The 18,841-nt window shown below is 42.7% G+C and overlaps 1 protein-coding gene across 1 annotated transcript in view; it reads left to right on the forward strand.

The window, feature by feature from the left end:
* Positions 1 to 9,291, forward strand: part of RMND1 (required for meiotic nuclear division 1 homolog) — a 39,378-nt gene extending 30,087 nt beyond the window's left edge. The window contains exons 11-12 of the mRNA XM_082855478.1: positions 8,124 to 8,240; positions 9,115 to 9,291. Of these exons, the coding sequence (XP_082711604.1) occupies positions 8,124 to 8,240; positions 9,115 to 9,147 (150 nt within the window). The 3' untranslated portion in view covers positions 9,148 to 9,291. The remainder of the gene's footprint in view (positions 1 to 8,123; positions 8,241 to 9,114) is intronic.
* Positions 9,292 to 18,841: the final 9,550 nt, after the last annotated feature.

Raw genomic sequence — 18,841 nt, forward strand, 5'->3', positions numbered from 1 at the left:
ACTATCTCTCTATGACGTGAATGTCAGACCTTTAATTATACTCCAACAAGTCTTCGAGGCTCTCTTTATTTTTTTCCTAATCTTTTCCACAAATGGTGCTAGAACAATGGGATAGTCATAATGAACCCTATCCTTTACTTCACACCATTTCTAAATGAATCAGAGACCTTTTAAATATAAAAGCTAAAATTATAAAACCTCAGGAAGAAAATATAGGAAAAAGGCCTCATGACCTTGGGGAAGGCCAAGATTTGTTAGGGGAAAAAAAAAAAACATGCACCTTGGGGAACGAATTTGATAAGTTGAACTTCATCAAAACTAAGACCACTGCTCTTTGAAAGACACTCTTAAGAATATGAAAAGGCAAATCACAGGTTGGGAGGAAATATTCTCAATATATAACCTGACAAAGGACTTGTCCATAATAATCAAAGAACTCTTTCTACTCAAGGAGCTTCCCTGGTGGCACAGTGGTTAAGAATCTGCCTGCCAATGCAGAGGACATGGGTTCGAGCCCTGGTCCAGGAAGATCCCACACGCCGCGGAGCAGCTAAGCCTGTGCGCCACAACTACTGAGCCTGCTCTCTAGGCCCGCGTGCCACAACTACTGAAGCCCACATGCCTAGAGCCCGTGCTGCACAAAAAGAGAAGCCACCGCAATGAGAAGCCCGCACACCACAACAAAGAGTAGCCCCCGCTCGCCACAACTAGAGAAAGCCCGCGTGCAGCAACGAAGACCCAACGCAGCCAAAAATAAAATAAATAATAAAATAAATATTTTTTTAAAAAAAGATCTATGCATTAAAAAAAAGGAAGAACTCTTTCTACTCAAAAAGACAACCCAGTTTTTTAAATGGGCAAAAGATTTAAACTGACGTCTCACAAAATATGTGAACGGCCAAATGAACATGAGAAGATGTTCAACGTTATTGTTGACCAGGGAAGTGCAAATTAAACCTGCAATGCGCTGTTACGACACACTCACTAGAATGACTAAAATTAAAAGGACTGACAATACCAAGTGTTGGGAAGGATATAGAGCAGATGGAAGTGTCATACATTACTTGTGGGAATATACATCGTTACAGCCACTTTGCAAAAACAGCCCGGCAGTTCCTCAGAAATTTAATTGTTGTGTTACTATAAGATCCAACAATTCCACTCCTGAGTATTTACTCATGAGAAATGAAAACGTATGTCCTCACACTGATTTGTACCTGAATGTTCTTAGCACCTTTAGTCATGATAGCCAAAAACTGGAAACAATCGAATGCCCATCTGTAGGTGAATGGATAAAGAAACTGTGGGATAGCCATACAGTGGAGTACCACTCAGCAATAAGAGCAATGAACTACCATCCATGCAACAACATGAATGAGTATCAGGATCGTTATGCCGAGTGAAAACCATCTAGACACAAAAGAATGCATGCTGTTATATTTATAGGAAATTCTAGAAAGGCTAATCTAATCTATAGTTACAGAAAATAGATCAGTGGTTCCCTAGGGCTTGGAGGTGGAGTGGTGGGTAGGGCAGTAGATTCCAAAGGGGCACAAGGGATCGTGGGGTGATGGAAACGCTGTGGTGTTACTTACATAGTGTCAATCTGTGAAAAGTCTTCAAATCGTATACTTAGAATGGAAACAAGTGCAGATTATTGTATGTAAATTATGCCTCAAGGAGAACTTGAAAATAAACCTTTTGTGAGAATTCTCTAATGACATTAAACAAAAGCATCAACCTTGATGAGCAGCCGTATTTACTAGGGACGAATTTGAAAGTGCTCAAGAGTTATGGCTTTTGGATGTCTCCCCTTTTTCTCTTGGAATGAAGACGTTCGGTGGAACCACGATCGTTGGGGTGAAGTACAAAGATTATTGCCACCAGGGAGATGCATCAGACCCCTTCTGATGACCGGCCTGCTGTGCTGAGTTAAGTCAGTAATGGTGGCTGAGCAACCAAGGTAAACCGGCTGCCCGGGAAGTGTGCGCTCAAGCATCCTCCCCCTCTGTCCCCACCCCCATCCTGTGTCCTTCCTCAAATCACGGCACCTTTGATGCCCACGGTGTCCTTCACATGCCCCTCGTGGACAAGAGTACAGGAAAAGAGAACAGAATCACTGAAGTCACCAACGATGAAGGTGGTTTGAGCAGGAAACATCCTGAGTGTGTGGTCCAGAGGAGAAGTGTAAAGATAGGAACTTACTCAACATGAACACTGCATTCAGCGTGAAAGCCACAGCTGAACATGAGGAATGTTAAAACAGGATCGATCGTGAACACTGACACGCAGTGAAGTAATCAACTAGCTGGACCAGCATCACAGTGCCAAGTAGGAAGGGGAAACCTGGAGAAAGTGCCTCTGCGTCTTCACTTTGCTCAAGCAGAGGGAGGGGATGTGCCAGGAGGGCACTTGGGGTTCGCTGGGGACAGTGCTCCTCTGAGTGGAGAGGCTCCCTCAGTGCCCAGTGTGGGGAAATTGATCGCAGCCCAGGGAGCAGGTGGAGCAGGTCCCCTCAGTCCCCAAACTGAAAGAGCCCAGAACAGGTCAGTTCCGTGGTATTTTTCAAAAAACTCTTATGTGAGTTCTGTGTAACATAATGCTGCTGACTTCCGAATCCTTAACTGAGTACCTGGAATAATGCGTACATTGCACTTAATCCGTGCTGTAAAACAAGTGGAAAATAACTCAGGTAGTGTCCTGAAGAATAAACATAAAGGTCTGTTTCAACCGGGCACCACTTGCCCGTGTGCTTCTGGAGTACGTGGCGCGCACTCCTGGGGGCGGCAGTTCACGCACCGCGTCGCGCTGATCTGATGGCACTACGGATTCAGTGCCTTGTGAGACGCCTCTTCTCACCTGCTCGGTGTAGCCTCCTCGCAAGGCAGGGAGAGAGCACCCACTCCGGCGTCTCTGCCTCTCCTTGTAAGGATGTTAATTTAGACCTCATCTAAACCTAATCACCCCCAAAGGCCTCATCTCCAGATACCATCACATTGGGGGTTAGGACTATCAACATGAATTTGGGGGGAACACGAACATTCCGTCCATATTACCAAGCAGTCCCTGGAAATCCGCTGTAAATTTTCTTTACGAGCTAAAATTTGTTTCTTTTAAATTGTTTTTTATAAATTACATATTTCTTCCACATCCTTATTGGAATCTGTGTAGGAACTGGGGCAAGGTGGCTAAAAGTAGAAGTAGCAGGTATGCAGAGGGGAAAAGGGGATTTATGTGAAATGGGAGCTGCACTCGTGAGATTCCCCCTCTCCTTCCTTAAAACACAGCAGCGAAAGAGCTAGAAGCTGCTTTCCCTGTAAATATGTGATGAGTACACTCCCCTCTAGAACGCAGGCTTCGTGAAATCAGAGAACAGGATCGTCTTCTTCCTGGCTCCCTTCCCGCTTCTTGGCAAAGGCCTCACATAGAATATGTGCTCCATAAATATTTGTAGGATTAATCAGTGGTTAAGAGTTCAAAGTGAAACTCACTGTATTCTCCCAGAAAATGCAGTTGAACCTTCTCTATTTCTGTCTCAGCTAATAGCACGACCACCTGGTCAGTCAAGCAGGAACTTGAAACTCACCATGGTTTCCTCTTTCTCCTTCATCTTCCACATGCAGTCAGAGCATCCTTTCGTTTTCTCCCAAGTGTCATGCATTCATTGCCAGATATTTATTGAAAGTCTCTACGACAGGCCCTGGGCTGCTGAGACAGGGAGGGATGCCAGACTGACCCGCCTCCTGCGCCCAGACGGCTGATGTGCATCTCCCACCCCCGTCCACCCTGATACCTTCTTCTTTGTCTCCCAGCCTCTAGGCTGGGCCCTGTAGCCAGAAGACAGAGACACATCTGTCTTATCCACCATTTCATCTCCTCTGCCCAGCACAGTATAGTAAACACTGAACAAATATTTTAAGAGTGGACAAAGGACTCCCTTACCTGCAGAAGAAAGTTGCAACATGATCGTGCTATGTATTCATTTCGACTGCGGCCGCAGCGGATTACCACGGACTGACAACACAGATGTATTATTTTACAGCTCTGTAGGTCCGAAGTCTGACCTGGGAGTCACTGAGCCAAAGTCAAGGCGTTGGCAGGGCTGCGTCCCACTCCGGAGGCTCTGGGTGGGAGCCACTTCCTGGGCTGTTCCAGCTCTGAGGGGCCACCCACTGCCCTTGGCTCAGAGCCCCTCTTCCGTCTCGCATCGCTGAGCTCTTCTGCCTGCCATTCCCACTTTTAAGGACCCTTGTGATTGCCCTGGGCCCACCCAGATAATCTAGGATTGTCTCCTTATCTAAAGATCGTCTGACTTAAGCTTAATTTCTGCACAGTCTTAAGTATCCCTTGCTGTGTAATACTCGTGGGTCCCAAGGATTAGAATGTGCATATCTGGGGGACCATTACTCTGCCTACCCCCTATGGTCTATAGTACCGCTCACAATTCAGTACTTAACCTTTTTTTAACCTTACCTCCAAGCACTTTCAGGTTTTTCGCTATCTAGCTGTACTTGCCTCCATGCTGTTTCCTCTGCTAGAAATACTGTCCCCCTGGCGCCCCACCTTTTCTTCCTGGCACCTGCCTATTTAGAGCCTACTTCACATTTACCACCTCTGTGACCCTGTCCCCGTTGTCTTCTGCTCCATCATCTGTGCGCATGAAACACGTCTGATTCTGTAACCGAAGGACATAGGAAGCATGTGTTAGTTGGGGCTCCCTTGCTTGCACACGACAGAAGGACAATTGGAATGACCTTACTTATCCCCGTGTACTGGCTCACGGGGCTGAGAAACAGGGAGCAGGTGTGAAACAGGGAATGTCTGTTGCACAGACCCAGGCGGGTCACCAGGACTGCTTCTTGCCTCAGCATCCTCTGTACCAATTTGGCCTCATCCTTTCCTTCTTGGTGGCATTCTCTCGGCGATGGGGGAAGGGGTGTGGGAAGGGGGAATATCCCAGCGACATTTTACTCTGCCTGGCAGCGTCAAAGGACTGGGCCACGTGTCCGTGCTTTGACCGGCCATGTGATGAGGCAACTGGGCCTCACAGTTGGCCAAGCCTGGGTCTTGTACTGGCCCCGTCTCCCCCTTGGGCTTTTCGGGGGAGGGGAGAGGGGTTGGTGTCAGGTGGGTAGTGATACTAAGATTGGCAGCATCACGTGGTTGGAAACAGGGAAGAGTAACTCTCCAAAGCAAGGAGGCAGGAGCGGAGGGTGCCGGGCAGGTAGCAGGTGGCTATGAGGCAGAATGAGGTAAGTTCCAAACGAGGGCAACAGCGAGCTGCTGTGGGAGTGCTGAGCGAGCAGGAGGTCAGGAAGGGTCACAGAGACCTCGCCTTCAGGCGTGAAGAGGGCGCCACCCACTGAAGAGTGCTTGGACTAAACCATCTGGGGTCATTTCATGTCATCGAGAAGGCAATAGCAAGTTCGAAGCTTCTGAGCAGGGGAGTGAAACGATCCATCCTGTTTAGGATGAGAACTCTGGTGGCCCGTGCAAACGAAACCCGGAAACCCCCCAGCCCATCACCACCACCAAAACGAACCAAACAGACCAGTCTGAAGAGGTGACAGATAGTTGATGAAAGCCTACCAGGTGTATTAAGAAATGCTAAGCAGAGGATAGACTCGACTCCATACAGCAACTGAAGTGCCAGGGATCCAGGAGTGCAGGATAGAGATCAAAGGTTTCTACGCTGGGTGCCCGAGAAGATCGCGTGACCTGCTTTGAGCTAGGGACCCAAGAAGAGGGAGAGACTTGAACAGGATGTCAAATGTAGTTTGAGAAATGCTAAATTTAAGGTGCCGGCAGGAAAATAGTAAAAAGATGCTTTATAGGCAGTTAGAAATTCGGGCAGAGGAGAAATCGGGATTAAGCAGTTAATACTTGGGACTTATCAAAAAAGTTTAAACCAGTCTTTCTCAAAATGTGGAATACATACACTTGTACAAGAGATGAACTTAGGTAACACATGGACCCTGAAATAACATGTAAGCGTTGAAGCAAGTAACACTTCTGTTCAGAGTTGAGGAGAAATGCTTAGCTTGGCTTTAGTGGCTCTTGACCGGCCCTCTAATGTATAATCTACCAAATTCCCAGGCACCAGGCTCAGCTTTGTGTATCCAACACCATTTCACATCATACTGGTTTTCCATTTTGGCAATGTAGTTTCCTTTTAAAATAAACATTTCTAAGGTTGTTTTTGTGGGGTTTTTTTTTTTTTTTTTTTTTCGGTTGCGCCAGATCTCACCTGCAGCTCACAGGCTCCTTAGTTGTGGCTCACCAGCTCCTTGGTTATGGCATGCAAACTCTTCGTTGCTGCATGCATGTGGGAATCTAGTTCCCTGACCAGGGATCAAACCTGGGCCCCCTGCATTGGGAGCACAGAGTCTTAACCACTGTGCCACCAGGGAAGTCCCCATTTGTAAGTCTTTTTGACTTTAAATCCAATTGGCACATGTGTATCACAGAAGCAGTGACGGTGGGATGGAAATGACTGAAGTTCAGGAAGCGCCTACACAAACCAGATGGGCAGGATCGTGCAGAGAGAGTGCAGAGCTAGAGGACAGGAGGGACCAGATCAGGACTCTGGAAAGTGTCATCCACAGGCCAGGGGAGGTCCGAGAAGACTCAGAAAAAGAGTGATGGTCGGAGGCAGAACTTAGTCCCTAGGGGAGAAAAAGCCAAAGGAAGTGTGCATTTCAAGGTGTTGTCAAATGCTTAATTGAGGTTTCAGAATCTAACCAAGAAAGGGTGTTACTGTTTAGGAGACATCTGGAAGTTTCGGGGGAGCAGAGGTAATATCTACAACCTCTGAGGGCTAAGGAATAAGTTGGTGGTGAGAAGTGGACAAAGAAAATGTCTGTTCTTTAGTCAAACTTGAAAGAAAATGTAAAAGAGGGTTGGGTCAGCATTTCGAAGAGAGAAGCAAGCTTAAGGCTGAGCATGTTTCTAGACCAAGATCAAGCAGCCAACAGAAATAGGAAGACGAAGAAAGGGAGAAAAGAAAGAGGCACTGTTCTAAACATTTATACAAACTGGTGACTACAGGATTACATGAAGTCTGGAAGCGTGGGCAAATACGTATTATCAGTGTGCTTCCACGTGTTCGCTCTCGTTAGTAATGCTCTGTGCAAAATGACAGTAAATATGGTGCACTAGCACATTTCAGTCAGTCCCCAAACATGCATCTGTGATTTGTCTCAGATTTCCACTGACCATACCTGCATTCTCAGCCTACGTACCCCAGAAGTTATCAAGGGGAATCCAAAAACTTGTAAAAAATGTTTCCAGACTGTGTAATTTCCAAAAGAAAGTGAGATACAGAGAGATTAAGGAAGTATAACTTGCCAGTGGTCACATTCAAGTCTTAACTTCAAAGATTCTGTTTTCTGTGAACCCCTCAGCCAGCTTGTGGGGCATCAGAATGCAGAATCTCTGCAGTTAAGCATTAAAAGCAGCGCCATCGGGCTTCCCTGGTGGCGCAGTGGTTGGGAGTCCGCCTGCCGATGCAGGGGACACGGGTTCGTGCCCCGGTCCGGGAAGATCCCACATGCCGCGGAGCGGCTGGGCCCGTGAGCCATGGCCGGTGAGCCTGCGCGTCCGGAGCCTGTGCTCCGCAACGGGAGAGGCCATGACAGTGAGAGGCCCGCGTACCGTGTTAAAAAAAAAAAACAGTGCCATCTAGTGGCGAGTGTGCAGCAGGTCAAGTTTTGTGTTTGCGGGGCTTGGAACAGTTTTAGTAGAAGGTAATCATTGTCATCTTAAGGCCATGCTAAGAGTATTTCAGGTTTGCTTTTATTAACTGCTGAAAATCCAAGGGCAGCAACGAAAAACTAGAAATCAAGAACTTTTAGATCTTCCATCAAAGTCTTATGAATATAAGAGCTTCAGTATGCAAAGTATTTCTTGCAGTCAGATCTGTGCGTTACAGAACGTCTCTAGATGGATTCACAGAAAGGAGACAAGTGGCACCGGTAGGCTGCCTTTGGGGAGGGCTGGGGAGCAAGAATTGAAGGAGTGATTTTTCACTGCACACCTATTTCAAACTTATAATTTTGAAGCATGCGACTGTTATCGTAAGTGAATGTTTAAATATACAGGATACTGAGATTTTTCTAATGCAGGTCATGAATGAAAAGCTTCAGCACTGCATGGAGCTAACAGATCTGATGCGGAATCACCTGACTGAGAAGAGGACGCTGCGCCTGGAAGGGATGATTGTCATCCTTATCACCATAGAGGTAGGTAACTTTTATGAAAGTAACTTGGCAGAAAACAATAGCAGGAAAGAGCATGACTTTGTTCTAAATGTTAAGTCTATTTGGAAGTGAGGCAGGTTTCAAGTGACTGTGGTAATATTTTGAAAATGCATTAAGTATGATTTTTGGAAAAGTTCCACCTTTTTATTTATTTTATTTGGCCATGCTGCGCAGCTTGCAGGATCCCAGTTCCCTGACCAGGGATTGAACCCAGGCCATGGCAGTGAAAGTGCCAAATCCTAACTGCTTGACCACCAGGGAATTCCCTCCACGTTTTTTTTTTTAATTATTTGCTCTTTTTATTTATTTATTAAATAAATTTATTTTTGGCTGCATTGGGTCTTAGTTGCGCACAGGCTTTCTCTAGTTGCTGCGAGCGGGGGCTACTCTTCATTGTGGTGCGCAGGCTTCTCGTTGCGGTGGCTTCTCTTGTTGCGGAGCACTGGCTCTAACCGTGAGGGCTTCAGTAGTTGTGGCGCGTGGGCTCAGTAGTTGTGGTGCACAGGCTCATTTGCTTTGCAGCATGTGGGATCTTCCTGGACCAGAGCTCAAACCCATGTCCCCTGCATCGGCAGGCGGATTCTTAACCACTGCGCTAACCTGGGAAGTCCCTCCCTCCACGTTTTTAAAGATGGCATTTAGGGCAAGTTCTAGCTGTAAATGTATAATGTTCAATCCAACACCAAGCACCTGTGCCTCAAATCTGCAGCTTGCCCTGTAATGCCCTGTAATAACAAAAAAGTTATTCTTAACTTCGGGAGCATTTTTCATTAATCACGACCTTAGAAAAGTCATTTTAGTTTGTACCAGTGATTTGCCATGAAATTATTAATACTTCTCACTTTTTATTTGTAAGGTAATGTTTGAGCTGGGACGAGCATTTTTCTGATTGACGACCAAAGGAAAAGTGTCATTGCAAGATATACTGAAGCTCTACAATCAAACATAAATGCTCACCTGTTGAGATTAATAGGTATTTAATTTTTTTAATCAAGAAATTGTCACAGTGATCTTTTTCAGTTTCTAAATGTATTGCTGCTTGAATAAAAACTATAAAGAATCTGGCATTTGGGTCTATAACACTGACAGTTTGAAAGGATAATGTTCTTTTTTTTTTTGTTTTGTTCTTTTTTGTGTGTTCATTTTATATTTTAAAGAACTTTGGATAACCTGGGCATCCGGGGAATTTGGGCATTGCTCCTAACCTTTCCCCAGGGAATCCCAAGCTTGGCCCTAAGAAAACCATACAGGAACTCCAAAGTGTTGAAATTTAGAAAATAAGTAGGCTTGAATGGCAAAAACGAACTTTGTACACCTGTTTATTTCTAGGTGGCGTAATTTGACTCTGACTGCTCACTGGCACTTTCCTTTTATTAATCAATACTTTCCATCCTTTCACTACCAAGTTGGGTCAAAATATTCTTCCCACAGAGGAATATTTTTTTAAGTTTCTCACATACTCAGGGAAAATTTAAAAATACCAAGTACAAAGAATTTAACATTTATGTGCTTACCATCTTGAATTGATAATTAACTTTTTAAAAACAAAGTCCTGGGGCTTCCCTGGTGGCGCAGTGGTTGAGAGTCCGCCTGCCGATGCAGGGGACATGGGTTCGTGCCCCGGTCCGGGAAGATCCCACATGCCGCGGAGCGGCTGGGCCCGTGAGCCATGGCCGCTGAGCCTGCGCGTCCGGAGCCTGTGCTCCGCAAAGGGAGAGGCCACAACAGTGAGAGGCCTGCGTACCGCAAAAAAAAAAAAAAAAAAAGTCCTTTTTATCTTCATTTGCCTTATTTTTACACATATCCCCCTGCCCTACTACCCTCTCCCCATCACAATGACTTTTTCATAAGTTATATACATATACAGAGTATTACTGTTCTAAATTGGGACACTGTCAGTCACTTTATAGCTTGTTTAACTGCTATATGGTATACTCCCAAGAGAATACACATTTATCTGTACCCTCACTGATGACATTCATGTATATATTTGCTGGAATAGTGTGAAGTTGCCCATCCTGGTGTCTTTCAGTGCACCGCAAGAGTTCTTCTTGAGTACCGATTTCAGGTACCTATACCAAGGACTATGCAACATGTGGGCATAGATAATTTAAGAATTGCTTTCTAGGGCTTCCCTGGTGGCACAGTGGTTGGGAGTCCGCCTGCCGATGCAGGGGACGCGGGTTCGTGCCCAGGTCCGGGAAGATCCCACATGCCGCGGAGCGGCTGGGCCCATGAGCCATGGCTGCTGAGCCTGCGCGTCCAGAGCCTGTGCTCTGCAACGGGAGAGGCCACAACAGTGAGAAGCCCACGTACCACAAAAAAAAAAAAAAAAAAATTGCTTTCTAGGGACTTCACTGGTGGCGCAGTGATTAAGAATCTGCTTGCTAATGCAGGGGACATGGGTTCGAGCCCTGGTCCGGGAAGATCCCACATGCCACGGAGCAACTAAGCTCGAGCGCCACAACTACTGAGCCTGTGTGCTGCAACTACTGAAGCCCATGCACCTAGAGCCTGTGCTCCGTGGCAAGAGAAGCCACCGCAATGAGAAGCCCGCGCACTGCAACGAAGAGTAGCCCCCGTTCGCCGCAACTAGAGAAAGCCCGCGCGCAGCAACAAAGACCCAACACAGCCAAGAAATAAGTTTAAAAAAGAAAACTCATTTCTACCTTAAAAAAAAAAGCTTTCTAGATCAAGTTCCACATCAGCACTTTCATAAAATCGCTGTGCCTGCACTGTCACCTGTAAGCAGCGTATCAAGCCTGTTCTCCTCTCCCATTTTCCCAATCTCACAATGTACAGAAGGCATCTCACCCATCTTCAATTTTAGTTTGGTCCACTATATTTTAAAACCTTTAAATATACTTAACCTGCATTTTAAAATCTTTAGAAAGCCAAAGGACAATTTGAAATACTGGTCAACAGAGCCTTCTTTAATAAGAGGGGCCATTTCCAGTAAAATTTTACTCCAAGTATCAATGTGTACAATTTGCTGTTTGGGTCAACTGTGTAATTATAAAATTTTAGTACAACAAAAAGAACACGAACATTTAGTGCTTTATGGTCATGGCAAATTAAAATTTAACATTTCAACTTATACACAAATACGTAACGAAGAACAAAAAGACAGTGAGACCTTCAAGCATAAAAATTTATTAGGATAAAAAAAAATTATTAGGATAACGTTTTGTGGGGGAAATGTAACAAATACAGTTTTCAAGAAGAAAAAGGAAGGTAACACTTGAATCGTTTACTTATGTTTAAATGGATCACGGTGGACATCAACTTATTGTATTACATTCCACTAAGATATATTAAAGATATAAATTATTTTATTGTTTATATATAATTTAAATATTTTAAAATATCAATACTTATGTCAGAAATTACACATTTTTCAAGTATTTAAATTTATGATAAAAGCTTCAACTCTATATATAGAGTTTTTAAAATTATTTTAGGTATAATACAAACATAAAAGTTTTTCAAGATCACAGCTTCCCTCAGAACAAAATGTCTGTGAGGATTAATGGAATTAACATATGTGAAGTTATGAGTTAACTGTTAGTACAGTCCATCTGCGTAAAAACCCATATACGATTCTGAGAGTAAATGAAGGCTGAATCAAATCCCCAGGATCCCCTTTGAATCCTTAGTTAAGAAACATGTCTGAGGGCTTCCCTGGTGGCGCAGCGATTAAGAATCCGCCTGCCAATGCAGGGGACATGGGTTCGATCCCTAGTCCAGAAAGATCCCACATGCCGCAGAGCAACTAAGCCCACGAGCCACAACTACTGAGCCCGTGTGCCACAACTACTAAAGCCTGTATGCCTAGAGCCCGTGCTCCTCAACGAGAGAAGCCACTGCAATGAGAAGCCCGCACACCACAACAAACAGCCCCCACTCACAGTAAATAGAGAAAGCCCATGCGCAGCAACGAAGACCCAATGCAGCCAAAAATAAAAATAAAAAATATATATATATATTGCTAACATAAAAATATGGACCTGGGACTTCCCTGATCGTCCAGTGGTTCAGACTCCTCGCCTTCCACTGCAGGGGGGCACGGGTCTGATCCCTGGATGGGGAACTATGATTCCTTGCAGCAGTGCAGCCAAAACAAAGAGAAAGAAAAAAATGAAAATGGACCAGAGTGCTTCTTAAACTCACTCAAATGAAGACTTACAGAGGACAACAAACTAGTATCAAATACCTCTCTGATGGTTCACTAATGAAATCTGATGAACTGGAATCCTCCAATTTCCTTCAAGTGGCCCTTTTACATCCTGGGTTTCCCGGCACTGGGGGCTTTTCTGGAGCAGCCAGGCTTTCAGGGTTAAGCTGGGGAAGGTCTAGGCAAAGCAGCCAGCTGTTATCTTCAGACCACATTTTTAGAAATTAATGATGTTTAAACAACCACCTTTTTCAAATCAGGACTGTGCTGGCAACTCTACAGATCTTTAATAAAACTAAAAACAGGATCCTCTCCTACCAATGATCAACTATCTTCACAAAGAAAAACAAGTTGATACGTACACAGCTGTCATCAATTGGGGGAAGTAGTTTTCCCCTATATATTTCATCATTAATTTCACTTTCAAACATTAAAAACTCCAGTGACACACAATTCTATAAGCAAAATTTCAGACTCACTTTTTTTGTTTAATATTTCACAACTAACATCTTTAAAAATCCGTTGTGCTATTAATACATGTTACAACTTTTTATGACTCTTTCACTCAACTTAGCTGACTGAAAGCAGCCAGTCTCGAAAGACTACATATTGTATGATTCCATTTATATACCATGCTGGAAACGACAAAAAGCGATGGAGGAGGAATCACTGGCTGCCAGGGAGAGGAGTGGGAGGAGGGTAGCGTGCCAAAGGACAGCATAAGGGAGTTTTCTGAAGTGACAGAGCTGTCCTGTATCCTGACTGGGGTTACATAAATGTGCACCTATATTCAAGTTCACAAAACTGTACACCAAAAGGAAAAAAAGTTAATTTTACTTTAAGATAACTCTAAAGATTTCTTTAAATCAGTGACTATTTAAAAAATATATTAATGATCCTGTCATTTACTGAGGCACTGTGCTAAGCCCCTTAACATACACTTTTTTAATACACAGCCCTGTGAGATAAATATTATCCCTATTTGAACAAAACAAGAACTAAGGCTCAGAGGTTAAATAACATGCCCAAAGCCAAACAGCTTAAGGGACAGAGTATGATTCCAACCCAGATCTGACTCCAAAGCCTATATTCTTAACCACGGTAAATATATACTCTCTGCCCTCTACTCATAAACACCAACCACTCTTGTCTCTCCTAATGTCAGGAAGCCGTTAAGTTTTCTCACTCTATTCCTAACTTAACACTCTACAGATAATGTGAAAATGTGCAGACTGACTCTGGAGCAGCACTGTCCAACAGAACTTTCTGTGACAAGAGAAATGTTCAATATCTGTGTCATCTAATATGGTAGCCTTTGGCCCCATGTGGATACTGAAGCACGTGTGGCTAGTGTGACATTAACTTACATAGCCACATGTGGCTAGGAGCTACTGAACTGGACCAGCACAGTTCTAGAGAAATAATATACCAAGAGCACGCATGCCACAGAAAGAAAGCAACTTATCAAACTATGATGGCCACTTGCCAACAGTAAAACAATTCAAGGTAGATGTATAATGGAGTAAAGCTGAGAAATGCACAACCCCAAACATGTCACAAAACCACATCTTATCTTATCCACTCACCCTTCAAGATTCAGTTCTAACACCAACTTCATTGTACCAGCACACCATTTTGCACGTGTAGTATAGAACAAACTGTGTATTAAGTATGTGATTGTGTTCTCCCCCACTGGACTGTGGGCATCTAAAGAACAGAGATAGTGATTAACACATACACCAGCTGCACCTACCACACATATCCAGAGGCTTTCTTCAAAAATAAACATTTCTTCATTCAGTTGTGGTGGGAGAATTATCATCTTCGGTCCTTCAACTACAAATTCAATTCAGTCCTTCAAGTACTTGAGTACCAGCAGTATATATGAAAGTAAGTCCCTGTAAGGATCTTACAGGGGGATAGGAGATACAACATATATAAATAAATACCAAGAAAAGTAATTACATAAGTAAGTACAATCAGTGCTTTAGGGCAGAATAGAACTGTCAGGTGTCCTGGTGGTAAGATAAACTAGAAAGCAGTCTAAGAAAAAAGCAGCCATTATCCAATTCTGTAACAGCAGAAGTGTAAGACGATTTACTGTATCCCCACCTATTACTCAGAAAAGCCTAATGGGAAAAAAAAAAAACAACCCACAGTCAAGGTGAGGCTTGGTAACTCATCCTGGCCTCACTCACGCTACCCATGCCAGGGACTCACCCCACTCCTTGGAGCGGTCAGCCAAAACTAGGCTTAGAACAAAGCCTTCTAGATCTGAAGTTTCCATGAAAACTTCACAGCAGAAAAACATGGTATAGTTTTCTTTACACGCACACCCTGATTACCTTTTAGTTGTAACATCTTCTTTTAGGTCCTGGAAATGTGCTAATTGGAAGAGTTACAGTAAATTACAGTTACAGTACAATCTCAGGGTCAGTAATATAGGCAGCACATGGAGCTAACCATAAAGTAGTTAAAATTCATTTAATAAGTACATTTTCCATTTCCACTAAAAATCAATTGGGACGGGGGTGCTGGTATGAGGAGCCTGCAAATTCATAAAGACGTCAAGCATTATCCAGAGACCAAATAAACTGACACTATAACTATGATGATGTAAAAATACAAGCTGCAAGACTAGAGAACAAAAGTCCCACACTATAACTTCTTCAGAAAAGATTTTTTTTTAAAAATCAGCCAATTTTCTCATCTCTATCAGCACACAGATTATTATTTTCTCATGACAAAAAGTCAGAGAAAATCTGTTTCGTTTTCCTAGACTGAATGGGCTTGGCTAGTTAATTACCTAACTTCTTTGAGCCTGTCTTCTCAAATTTTAGAGGAAGGAGTGTGACTAAACGCCCTCAGAGAAAAAACTGACTTAATTAACTAAGATAATTACTTACAGATTGACTTCAGCAAGAATTCTGGTTCAATCCTAATTCATCCATAAACAGGAAAAATATAGAACTGTGGTAGTTATTAAAATGTCATAAATTCTTTGAGACTCTTCCCTTCAAGACACGGAGCTTAATTCCTCTCCCCTTGGCTGCAGGCTGGACTGAGTAACTTGCTTTTAACTAACACCGTGTGGCGGATGGTGATGTCTCCTCGCTCTTGCTTGGATCCCTTGCTCTGGGGGAAGCCAACCACCACCATGTTGTGAGGACACTCAAGCAGCCCCAGAGAGAAGAACCGAGAACTACTAACCCGCTGGAGTGTAAGCCACCCTGGAAGCAGATCCTAACTCAGTCAACATCTTGACATAAAAAACACCTCATGAAAGACCCTGACCCAGAACTACCTAACTAAGCTACTTCCAGATTCCTGACCCACAGAAATTCAGAGATAAACAAATGTTCACTGTTTTAAACCACTTAAGTGTTGGGATAATTTGTAACAGCAACTAATACTAAAAACTGAAATACCAGTTTTTTCAAACTGTGGACCCTGATCCATTTGTGATTTATGAAATCAATTTAAGGTACCACAATCAGCTAATTTTTTTTAAAAAAATGAAACAAAAGATAGCAGAGTATATACCCATAGTAACAAGTACTATTTCCTGAAAATTTTGTTTCAACTTTACATATATGTGTGTACCAGATAGCATTTAATAAAATATATTTTTTTAGAATCTCAACAGGAAAAGTTTTAAACCCACATGCCTATGCTAATAGGTTTAAAACAAACAAAAAAAAATTGCTAAACTACAGGGAATCCTTGAAAGAATACAGTCTCAGTAACAATCAACTATAAAATAAGCATCTTCTATAGACTTTTTAACAAAAGCAACAAAATCTAAGACACACAAAATACATCTTTTCTGACTTATACGTTAAGCTTGCAAACACAGGTGTGGCATCTACCCTAGACTTAGAAATCTAGCATGTAAAAAAGCATGTCGTTCTCCCAATTTAAGAAATTACCCATAAGACATTCTTCAAAAAATTATGTAGTGAAGAAGCTCTGGGATGTACCCACATGTATTACTTTCTCTTACTATTACTTTCATCATCAGTGTTAAAGGAAATTCCATCTTCAACCTGAGCGCACACAAATTTTTGCCCACTCCCCCCCCCCCAAAAAAACCCAAAGTACAGTACTGTTAAACTGCTTTCTGCCCACTGTCCAAGTCTCCCTGGAACCATCCCTCTTCAGAACACAAGCAAGTGCATATATCTCTGGTCGTACCTCAGCATAACACATATCAAAACTTTCAGCAACACAAGACTCTGCAGAATATTTATGCATAACGTAACTTCTGATGAGTCCACTTGATTATTTGCTTGCACTGAGATTTTCTTTGAGGTAAAATGTGTGAAACTATTTTTGAACTCCCAATTTGCCGAATTTATTTTCAAAATGAAAAATAGATCAGTACACAAACACTAAACAGATGACTTAACTTCTTTTTCTTATTACTTAACTCAGGGCATTTGTGGCTCTCCCATAACCAGACTAATTGACAGCTTCCCTTGGCCCAATCCGGACAGACTACTAGCCATTCTCTGCAAGAACTAAGTTTTCTCCCCAACCTTTGCATATGTATCCATCAAAATGTTTCTACTTCAACCAGTTGTAGATAGCAGATATAGTCTGTATAGCACTCCTTATAATGCTTTTACTTGATCATGGTGACTAAAAATCAAAATAATTGGCATACTTGGCAAAATCCAAGTATCCATCATTATGCCTTCCAAGAATTAGCAGCAAAGCCACCCCAGTTCTAAATTCCAGAGCAGCAGCTCTAAAAGAAAAGACTAGGATGCTCCTGACAGCACTTTCTCTAGGAAAGAGATTCAGTTTCAGGAATAACCCCAGGGTTTATTTCTATACAATAATATAGAGTACGGTACTGAGAAAATATTTGTTGATCTTAAGAATAAGCACAGTTACTCTGACTCAAGGCCAAATAATTGGGACACATAGCCAAGTTTCTGCCCTATGGCTTCATCTAAAACTTCAGCATTAGTTTTGCTCAGTTTTTCCTTTGGTTTCTCTTAAATCAGTTCACTCTCCATGTAAGCACTCATCAGACCATAAACTTGAAAGTTCAAAGTCTAAAAGAATTAAGAACCCAAAGATCTCTAACGATGTCTACCAATCAAAATCACTTTAGTTTCCTAATGAGATGAAACAGATCTCAACTGTAAAGCAAATCCAAGGAAACTGGCATGCCAGTCTAATGGCCAACTTTGATGTTTTAGTGATAGTGCACCAGAAATGCTTATAGCAGGGTCAGAATTTGGTTTTGCAAGGCAGACATTTAGCCATTCACAAGTCATTTATCTAGCTGATCAAAGAACAAGAAAGTTCAAGGCAGGTATGTACTAAATCTATTACTCACTTCTGGACCACTAAAGTTACACAGCTGCTTATTTTGTCTTCAAAGAAGAAGGAATTAGTCATCAGTAGCCCCAGGTACGACTGGATTACCGAATCACACGCAGATTTTTAGCAGGGACACTGCTGTATGTTAAATTAACTGTCTTAAGATAATAAACTTGCCTTAAGTATTTTGTGAACGACGTGCCAGGGCACTGTGCTTAGGTCTGGCTGTGTCAACCAAAATGGGTTCCACATCAAATCAAGGAGCTTATATCCAGGATAGCATGCTTTAAAACCAGAATAGCCTAGGAACTGCTGCCTCCATTTTCTTACAAATCAAGCCATATTCTTTTTTAAGTCTTCAAAATCCTAGATATGTAAAACAAATCGTTAAATGCACTCCTCAAAGGACTAAATCATACTTCTAAAGATATAAATAAAATTCTAGCAAAATGGCAACGACGCAAAAGTAAACTTTAACATGTTAAGAATGACCATCAATGAATATTAAACCCCATGCTTGCCCTGTTACCATGTTTCAGGACCTCACCGTTAAAAGATTTCAGGACCTCTAAATTTAACAGAATGGCCAACTCTGGAAGCCACTCTAACAATATCTCAGAGACCAAAGCTTAAACGGAGAGTAAATTGTTCGTAAGTAACAAACACGCTTTGCAGACTTCGACTTTTCTGGACCAAAGCTTCATAAGCTAAAACCCAATTACTGAAATAAGCACCAAATTCAATCCTAACAGAAACGTCTTACATCACACTCATCTGGTCTGTAAGGAAGCACTTCTACCTCTACACACAGCACCAACAAGCATGTCTACTCCAGTATGCCTTCTCAATTACCACTGGGGGTAAAAAAAAGTATTAGTAATTTCACAACTATCTCCCTGGTTCTCAAGTCCAATCCATTTCAAGTCTTTCAAGGTTAAAATTTATGCTAATACGGGAAGCAGAGGGACAAAGCTATAGGCCAGAGATGTCAAGCACAAGCTTGCAGAAGGATCCAAGCAGTAACTCTCCATCCCTTCCCCGAGCATCTCCAGGATTGTCCTACCTAACACTTCAT

This window comes from Leucopleurus acutus (assembly GCF_964270905.1).
Source record: "Leucopleurus acutus genome assembly, chromosome: 15".
Lineage (NCBI taxonomy): Eukaryota > Metazoa > Chordata > Mammalia > Artiodactyla > Delphinidae > Leucopleurus > Leucopleurus acutus.